Source organism: Vanacampus margaritifer, chromosome 17, assembly GCF_051991255.1.
Source record: "Vanacampus margaritifer isolate UIUO_Vmar chromosome 17, RoL_Vmar_1.0, whole genome shotgun sequence".
Taxonomy (NCBI): Eukaryota; Metazoa; Chordata; class Actinopteri; order Syngnathiformes; family Syngnathidae; genus Vanacampus; species Vanacampus margaritifer.
Genome location: NC_135448.1, coordinates 5,847,692 through 5,858,037, shown reverse-complemented (window position 1 = coordinate 5,858,037; position 10,346 = coordinate 5,847,692). Strand labels below are relative to the sequence as shown.

Below are 10,346 nucleotides of genomic sequence, written 5' to 3'. Positions count from 1 at the left end.
CGTTTGATTTTGATATTCAAGTCATTTCCAATCACATTATTGCTGACCACAGGTGGCAAATCTAGGTCCAAAAAGTAAAAACCCTGCCACAGTTTGGCTTTAGCCTCCCTAGCTCGCTCCCATGGTGCTCATTTACCTGCTAGGGATCTAGCTAGCTAGCACCGGGGGCTAAAACTGTGGCAGGGTTTTTACTTTTTGGACCTGGATTTGCCACCTCAGTCGCTGACCGAATTTCTTCCTGATGGTATGCTATACTTTTTTTCAGGTTGTAGAGTTTAACTGTAACGTGAGACTATGAATTAAAACACTCCAAAGTATATGCATAAAGACGTTAAGTGTTAGTAAAACAATTATTGTCTTTTTGTTTTACGGTTAACTGCAGAAATTACTGATACAAACGCTAACATGTGGAATGCATTAATTAGTTTACTTTAGGCCTATATTCAAGGTGACTTGCCTTTCAAACGTTAATCATTATACTGTATTATTTATGCCAATTCAAGAGACTTACCTGCAGCGTTTACATCCAGATAGAAACAGCATAAAAGTTGAATCATGAAACCAGTTCTATAGCTATTCTATTTTATTTTATTTCATTCCAAAATCCACATTTTTTTTTTATGACATCTGCAGTGCCTTTAGTGCAGTACTCTGATTTATTTCCAGAGATTGGCAATGATGCACTGTGGGAGTTTGAAGTTAAACGGACTGGGAAGTTCTGCAGGCACAATTGTGGGGGCCACAACAGCCCTCACAAAACATGACTTAAGAAATTTATCAGCCATGGCGCAGCAGCGTGCACACTCACGTACGGTAGCAACCCAATAATGCAGATTTAAGAATCTTTGCAGAGCTACTTAGCCTTTGGGGGGGTTGGCTTGATGATGATGATTTATCATGTTACTAATATCAAAATTAAACATTTAGAAGCACCTAAATAATGAAATACATTTTGTACCAGTGTGCAGTACGTTATTATAGTACTAAAAATGCTTGACACATAAGTTCCTCTGCAACGCTTACAAATCCTAAAACATAATAATAATAATAATAATAATAATAATAATAATAATAATAATAATAATAATAATAATAGCTGCCAGACCCAATTAATATAACGTTTAAAAAATAATAATGTTAAAGGATAGTTTGTTTACCTGAGATATTTTTCTTCTTCTCCTGCAGGGAGAAGTGCGTTTTCCCCCCCTTTAATCCACCTGGCAGATCACATTTCTTCTCGTTTGAAAGCCATCCTCACCGGTCACCAACACATCACCGGGACTCCCCGACCACGCACCGTAATTACGCGTGGGAGTGGTCACCGTGGCTGAAACGCCGCTGCGTCAAGCTAACATGAACACCGGAAATACCTTCAAAAATACTCAATAACTATCTTAAAAGTTTATGTCCTGCGGTCGTATTTGCAGAATGTAGGACAGTGTCCAGTTGGAGACGAGTGCATAGTCCATGGTGTGCAAATGCATCAATAATAGCCTACTGATACTGAGCTATAGACAGAATAAGATGCATGGTGGATGAGCTGGCAGGGCAGATGAGGTGATCGCACTGCAGCAAAGCTAGCAGACAGCAGCAACATCCGCCCTATCTCACGTCCATAGAGGCTTTTATGCACCAAATCCTTGATCCTTGTGGGCACACAGAGAGAATGCTGGTTGGAGAGCTGGGATAGCAATACAGTACAGCAGTGGTGGGAAGTAACAAAGTACAAATGTCTCGTTACTGAACTGTAGTACTTTTCTGACAAATTATTACTTTCATCCCCCTCCCCACACAATCATTGTGTCTTACCTCTAATTGTAAATAAAATAAAATAAATAACAGACATAATACGTATCTCTCAATATAACCCTACCACTAAAACATTTTCCGAAAAAATAAAAATAAAAAAATAACATTTTTAGATATCTAGAGGAAGAGAAAGAATGAGCTACATGACTCAACAAAAATGACCATAAGTAGACGCTTCTATTTATTATATTTTCCCAATGTTTTCAGGAATTATGGGGTGTGTTACTCAAACCAACATAAACCTGTGACTCATATTATCAGAAAAAGATATATTAATATCAAAGTTGTTCTTATTTTATTATAGTTTGTTCCAGTCAAGTTAGCATAAAGCTAACACAGCTAGCGGAAATTCACGGGTATTATGGAATAGGTGTTAGTGTTACCTATTACTCATATAGTCATAGTATCAGAAAATTGTATATTAATATTAAAGATTTAGTATTCTTTATTTGTTCCAGACTAGTTAGCATAGAAGTGAACACAGCTAGCATGTACTGTATTGTTGAGAAAATGTTTTCGGGCTTTATGGAGTGTGTCACTCAAACAAACCAATTCATATTATCAGAATTTTTTTAAATCTAAATTTGTCTTTTTCTATTCTTTCTTTTTTAATTATATGCTTAGTTTACACAAGATGAAGCTAGTTTACACAATGAAGCTAACACAGCTAGCTTGTATTGTTGAGGGAAATCTAACATTTGCACTGATTTACAAGTGTTCTTGCGAGCATGACAAGACACACCCACTTTCTTTTACTTATTTTTTTTTTTACAGGATTTGGCAATTTGCAATTTGTAAAACCTGTCAATATGGCATGACATGAGTAAAATGAGTCAAATGTGAATATTTAGAAAATTTAATAATCTTTCCTTGACTGTTTAACATGGTAGCCCTATAGTGCTGCTTTAACAGCTGATGATGATTATAGAGTAGAAGAACTGACAAGAATGGGCACGGCCACCATACTCTTTCAACGTTAACCCACAAGAATGATTAGAACGTTCAGCATATCTATAAAAATATACTTTGTTTATTGGAAAACAGACAAAAGTGCAACAGACAAGAACTCATTAGTATCTTAGTCAGGGGGTTACAGTGGAAAAACTAAAACAATACAATACAGTCAATATTGAACATAAATTATAGTACAAAACTGTACACAGTCTCAAAGTATTCACACTCGGTATGTACTTGTCTGCTGCCAAATTTGTCTTTTGCTTAATTTCTTTTTTTTCTTCTTTTTTATAAATTGGACATAATCTAATCAATTTACATCAGCAAATGCTTAGTCGTACTATAAGTGCATCTTTAGACCAGTCAGGATGAAAAATACAAATGGATGCTGTAGAGTCCTAACAATGTCTGAATCTGAGACTTAAAAAAAAAATTAAAAAATATTTAACTACACATCAAGGGTTAATCTGTTTTATGTCGAAACCCTCAGTCTATCAGCATCTCCACATTCTTGTGGCTTTTTGTCAATTACAATTGCTAGTTGGGCACATCAATACAAACTTGTACACCAACTTGTCTGTATGTGGCCAGAAAGTGGCCATGTTTGGAAATTATATTTTAAGCTTGATGACATCTTAAACAGTAAAAAGGTTGCAAATAATACATGCCACAATATCGCTTTTGTCACTCAGTTATACCGTATAAATCCATCCATCCAATTTCAGACAACCATTCACACATTCACTTCGTCACTGCAGGGGAACTGAACCCATGCGGCCTGCTCAAAGAGAGCCGAAAATACACCATCAGTGGTCAGATTGGGGGCGAAAGGCGGACAGGATGCAGTCAATGTCAAAAACCTTGTCAATATCACATGTTGCGGTCGTAGTCACCGACCATCCTCCTTGTGTTGGAAGCCAAGAAGATGTCATTGTCTCTTGGACAGTCGAAGTGGCAGGAACAAGTCTTAATGAACATCATCTTTTTCCTGAACATGTCTCCTTCTGGACAGCGGAACTCCACCTCGGCGGTGATGGTGGTGTGAGGTGTGCAGCACCGGTTGTCGGTACAAACGCCGCAGAACTTCGGTTTGTATAATCTGGTGCTGGTGCAGCCTGACAACTCAAACCGCATCCCTTGTTGGGCCTTCGGTGTCCGCACACATTTCTTGCCACGCTGTGGGAGAGAATAATCTCATCAATAGGGGTGTCAAAATTAGTGCGTTCATTTTGAGTTAATTTAAAGTTCCTTTAATGCCACAAATTTTTTTAATGCGCGATTAATGCCCGCCCGTTACTTGGAAAGCCTGCACTGGGAGAATTACAGTACCAGCTGAAACGTCCACGTCAAAATTTAGCAGTAATACATTTAACTCATTCACTCCCAGCCATTTTCACTGAAGCAACCCCCTTCACTCCCGGCTGTTTTACTGGATTTGATCTGATTTAGCAAGGCCCACAGAATATATTGTTCTATTGCTATAAAAACATGGAACCTATCAAAAGAAAGATTAGAGTCTCTTCTTTCATCAGGTAAAAACAGTATATTTCTATCTGTTTCCGTTCTGCAGCAGTTAGCATTAGAATATAGCTATGTTTCATCACTATTCACAAATCTGTTTAAAAGAGTGGGGAAAGAGCTTTTTTGCAACATGGCCCTGGTTGATCTCTTATACTCTGCTGTCACCTGCTGGCGGTTTGTGTAACAACTACTATTTCTTCAACCGTTCTTTGCAGTTGAGTGGCTGCATCAAAGCCTTGTATGCTCTAGCATAAAAAACCTTAAAAAACAAAAACGTAAAACACGTATAATGCGTTTTTGGGACCATGGCAATATTTAAAATAGAACATTTTGATACGTTTTGGAGAGCAAATGAGTTAATGATAATGCATATATTTGTGGAGACTGGGGTCAAGTTGTATTTTACCATTTTAAAAATGTTGAGAATTTTGAAATTAAAAAAAAATACTTCATAGTAAAGATTAGACAAATGCACTTATATCCTCTAGTGGCAGAAAAATGACCTTAACATGAATCAATATCGCACTCGTTTTTTACAGTACAGCACATCTTTTTAATTTTAACTCAATTTTATGAATTATTATGAAATGACTGTATTAATGACTAAAAGATGCAGCCATATTTCTATTAGTTTAACATTTTTCCCACTTTTATGTTAACAAGAGTATGAAAACGTAGAAAAAATGTTTTATTGTACCTTTTGGAACAGATATAACATTTGTGAATTGTGAGTTAACCATTAAAGTCATGCGATTAATTACGATTAAAAAAATGTATCGCCTGACACCCCTACTTATAAATAAATCACAATAATTTAACTTTAGTAATCCATTACATGACGACTATTGATAATTATTTTCTTCTGACAGAGGTGGCAAATGCAGGTCCAGAAAGTCAAAAAGAACCCTGGGAGCTCCAGGGGAGATTGTTTACCTGTTGATTGAGTAGAAGCACCTTTTGGTAAAGCCAAACAGGGTTTTTACTTTCTAGACCTCTGCTCAGAGAAAACTGACACAAGCACAGGAAGAACAAGCAAGAAGTTGGCAAACCTTAATTTCTTTCTCTTGCTGGCTGTCGCAGGGTCGAATCATACAGACCCTGGTCTGTCTCTCCAGCTGACAGCGCTGGTTGTCGTTGGTGATGCGGGATGAGACGCCCATGCCGCAGGTGGCTGAGCACTCGCTCCACTCTGTTGTTTGGACTATGCAGTTATCTCTGGGACTCTCTGGTTCCAGCCCTTGAAGGGGAACCTCTCTGAAGCCTGGGATGGGTTGTGAAGATGGCAATGGATGAATGTGAGACGCTCCTGTAAGGACGCAAATTCAGAGATTGAAGAAGAAAATTAAGATTGTTTTAATAAATGCTGTATAATCTGACAAAGCTGATACTGACCGCCCATCACTGACTGATAGTGGTGGTCCTGAGGTGTCTGGTCGCACACCCACTCCTCACAGCACTTTCCTGGGATGTGGATCCGGCGAGGGTATGGACAGTCAGGGGACGGAAACCGGACATTGCTGGGGCACGTCGGCACGCATCCGATCTCGCCATTCATACACACACATTGGTGTTTACAGCTTGGTTGGAAGGATTCTCCGCTGTGGTAGATTACGCCACCCAGGTCACATGGTTGACCCTCTTGAGCTGACAACAAATATGCAGACAAATAGCTTGACAATTGACAAACAAATAAAGGCATTTGATTCATTTTTGATATAAAAAAATAAAGTCACACAATGTTTGAGGAACAAACCCACAACTTCAGGTTGGGAGACCGCCAATCTACTCCCTGAGCCATGCCACTCCTACTGTGTGTTAGTATATCGCTCATGTCAACTGGAATATTCGTACCTCCTTTTGGAGATTAGTAAACCGTAGGAGCGGCATAGCTCAGGTGGTAGAGTGGCAGTCTCCCAAACTGAAGATAGTAAGTTCATTAATCAACCTTTGTGTAACTTTTTTTTTTTGAATAAACTAGTCGAATTTACTCCAAAAAAATCCTTCTAAAGTTTACTTAGTATTTCTGACTGAAAAAACTTTACAAGGTTTTTGTCATGGGATAGGCCAATTCTCTCGTACATAGTACAAATACATTGAGTAAAATTTACTCTGAATATTTTATTCTCTTTCAAGTGTAAATTTTATGTTTAGAGTGGGGCCAAATAGACTCGGTTAAGAGTAAAATGTACTCTGCAAAATTTACTGTGTAGATAGATAGATAGATAGATAGATAGATAGATAGATAGATAGCTGCAATTCTGCCACTAGTCAACAAATCCCTGTAGTATTTGAAGCACCGAGCAATGACTTATCCGACAGTTTAAACAGAAAAGCTTATGTAGGTGTATCATGTATGTTGTGTTACCCATGCAGATGCCAGTGTCGGTGTCGCTCAGCAGTGCGTAGTCACAATAGAGCTCCTTGTGGTGGTCGCAGGGCTCCAGTAGGTTGCAGGGCTCTCCTAGCTGCCTGGCACACACTTTACAGCAACCGCAGCCATCTAGCACCAAGCTGGTGCCTATTGGGCAGGGAGGGGGGGCTGCAGGGCAGGCACAGGGCTGTGAGCACTCCTGGGCCATTGTCTGCAACAAAATAACAATTGAAGGTGCACAATGAAGAGACCTGTAGGCCAAAATATCAGACCTTACATAGAAACCACTTAAAGCGTTAATAGGCTAAATACAGTTCAATATAATACAGGTAATTGACAATTCTGAACATCTGGGCATTTCTGGTAACCCTTTTCCTGTGACTAGCATACAAACCAGGCATTTTGTTAAAGTAGTCAAAAAACATTTTAAAATCAAAATAATCCTCACAAATCAAATTACAACGATCCAAAGTCCAATGCTTTCAATAAACGGAGAGCATCATTTCACCGAGGAAAAATGCTGCATTCGTGGAAACTGGGAAATTGGGCATACCCCACTCGGATTGTGTTAGTTCCGACCTCAAAGCGTTAGAGGCAAATATAAATACAAGTCACATGTTCACGTGACACAACGCGATTTGGATTTACTGCATTAACTAGAACAAATTAGCACCTTTGTTGTTTACATTTGCCTCAAACTCTTTGAGGGCGGAATGGGACAGTCTGAGTAGGACAAATCCGACTTCAAACAACTCCTCGAATGCAGCATAAGAATGCCACTTTGATTTGTGACGTAATTTCGGAATTGTAAATAGATCGATAGGCAGAACACAGTAGTATTAAATATAGTGAACCACACTGAGAAATATTACCCTTGTAATAAGCAAAGAGTTCATTTAGCACTTGTAAACTGCTTTGGTGTGTACCTAATAATAAGTTCAACATAATAATCATACTACTACTACTACTACTACTACTACTACTACTACTACTACTACTACTACTACTACTACTAATAATAATAATAATAATAATAATAATAATAATAATAATAATAATAATAATAATAAAGCATCGGATTTATACAGCGCTAGAATTCAATCATCGTTAATTTGATTTTGAATTAATAACAAGCGCAAACGACAGTCATGTCACCGGGTCCACTAGAGGGCGACATCAGACTGCACTCACGTTGGAGCATGCTTTCAATGTTTTGGTTCTAGCAGATGGGAAATCATCTCACTTATGTCCACCAACAATCAGTACCTTTCAGATCCTGAGATTACATGCTGTAGATGTCACATAGTAGTAGCATTACACTTTAATATAATGACTAAATGCACTTAATACGACTCTTTGACAACTTTGACAACAAATGATGGTGGATGGCTGAGAGGAAACTTACCGATGAGACTATGAGCAGAAGAAGAGAGAACATTGCAGAAGCTTTCACAGACATGGTTCTTCACAAGCTGGTGTTCACTCTGTTGTATTGGTTCCTAGGGCAGGAGGCTGGGTCTTGTTTGTGCTCCTTAGCTGACTGATGAAAGGATGGTGGGGGACTCTAGCTTAAATACCAGCCCAGTGGGTGTAGCCAGAGGAACATGAGCCCATGCCACTCTGCTTCGAGAGGTGAAAACATTCTGATTCAAAAGTCCTACATGCCTGCTCAATCATTAGTTCCTATGGGCGGGGTGGATAACATGCCACGGCCAAGAAGTGTGCCAGCTGAAGAAAGCAGCAAAGGCTTCATTCCATTAAGATGCGGTCTCTTACATGCTACCTGACAACAACTCGAGAGGAAAAACAGCCTGAATGTGAGTGTTCTACTCACAAAGTATGCAAAATGATGTCATGAGGCGAGGTGATGGGTCTGGGAAATGAGGATGATGTGTGCCAAACATTGACAAAGTGCAGCACAAGCAGGGGACGGTGAAAGTCCACAGGCAGTGAAACCCAAAAAGGATTTTCAGCGATTTTAACTATGTACAAACTGATTGAGTTAAAATAATGCATTGATAAAATTCGTCATTTAAAATTTACGGTGTTTGTCTTGGTAGAATAACACCTTTTGAGTTGATCTTGCAAGGCATTTAACAATGTTGACATGAGTATTATTAAGCATGTGTGAGGTAATATCAAGTGTAAACAACTTGAATTTTTATACATTGGTTGAAATATTCCATTTGTTGGTGTTTTTAATCTTGTGGGAAATTAGGAACTGTTTACGCTACTTTTTCCAGTTATTTAGGCATACTACCACTTATTTTGTTCAGGTTCATTGGCTAGCTGGAGCCAGCTCACTTTGGGCAACACCCTGGACTAGTCACGAGTCACAGCATATATAGCCTATAGAAAAACACATGCACATTCACACATAGGCAATTCAAAGACCCTTAAAGTGAATTTAGAGATCTTTTTCAAAATACATAGCATTTTGATGGGGACATAGCTTTTGTGGGTGTGGCTGACACAAACGGGCCGGTGGAGCACTTGGGTCCCTTAGTTACCTTCCTCCATTATATAAGAACTTGATGTTCACATCAGCAGTTATTCAGTGCAATTGGGAGTTACTTACTCCTACCACCACAAAATGCAATTAGCTAGCTGCAGAGGTGATCTAGAATGTAAAAACCCTGCCACAGTTTGGCTTTAGCCCCTGATGCTAGCTAGCTAGCTAGCTAGCTCCCTAGCGGGTAAACGAGCACCATGAGAGTTAGCTAGGGAGCTAGCTTCCTAGCACCTGGGGCTAAAGCCAAACTGTGGAAGGAATTTTACTTTCTGGACCTTGATTTGCCACCTCTGCATGACTCACAGAACACCTCATTGTCATTATTTGAATTCCCAGGTGTTATAGTTAGTGTAAGTTAGACTACAATAACATCTTGGAATTCAAAGCATTGATGGTGTTTACAGTAACTTGCGAGAAGTATCCTATGCGCACAATGTCTGTCATGTGGTATGAGCCACACGCTGAATCATTTGTGTCACTATATTTAATAAACATTTGACTTTCACTGAAGTGTCTCTGTTACTGTATGTGAACCCCAAATTGTTTTTTTTTGCAAAGGAATGATGATGATGTTTTTCGTTGATTTTGGAAATGCATTCTCAAATAAATAATTGAAAGGTGTTTATAATTTCATATATTTCTTTGTTTCTATGACTATCCACTTCCACTTGTGCAAAAAAAACAAAAAACTTTTTTTTTTTATTAAATTAACTTTTTTATTTATTTATTCATTATTTTTAAAGTCTTGAATGTATTTGTGTAGTTTGTCCACCACATCTGTGGCCTGTTGCTTTAAATACAGATTTGTGGGCTGTGGTTGGTCAGAACACAGAAGTAACTTTTGCTTAAGGTGGCTTATTTGAAGGTGGCATACAGGCACCTTTCCTAAGGCTTCTATCTTCCAAGTACTTCCAGGTCATGTTGTTCGAATAGGATATAGGAAATTTCGTAGGAAAAAATGAGAATCCAAAGACGCCCTAGGCTTTGATGAAATTCTTCATTGTGTTCTTCTTCATTAAAATTAAACTAACTAAATGTTTGTGCTGCTATCTTGTGGCCGGTAGTGGAATTACATTCTACATAAACAGGTGCTAGATTGAATAGACGTATTACCTGTTTAAATAAATGAATAAATAAATAAATAAATAAATAAATAAATAAATAAATAAATAAATAAAT

At 38.4% G+C, this 10,346-nt stretch overlaps 1 protein-coding gene across 1 annotated transcript; it reads right to left on the bottom strand.

The window, feature by feature from the left end:
• Positions 1 to 2,821: 2,821 nt before the first annotated feature.
• On the bottom strand, positions 2,822 to 8,206 carry ccn2b (cellular communication network factor 2b). Its single transcript, XM_077548755.1, has 5 exons — positions 8,061 to 8,206; positions 6,650 to 6,866; positions 5,677 to 5,928; positions 5,334 to 5,590; positions 2,822 to 3,939 (listed from the first exon to the last, which is right to left on the bottom strand). The coding sequence occupies exons 1-5, from the start codon at positions 8,112 to 8,114 to the stop codon at positions 3,634 to 3,636; spliced, it is 1,086 nt and encodes a 361-aa protein (XP_077404881.1). The 5' UTR covers positions 8,115 to 8,206; the 3' UTR covers positions 2,822 to 3,633.
• Between the last annotated feature and the right edge of the window lie 2,140 nt (positions 8,207 to 10,346).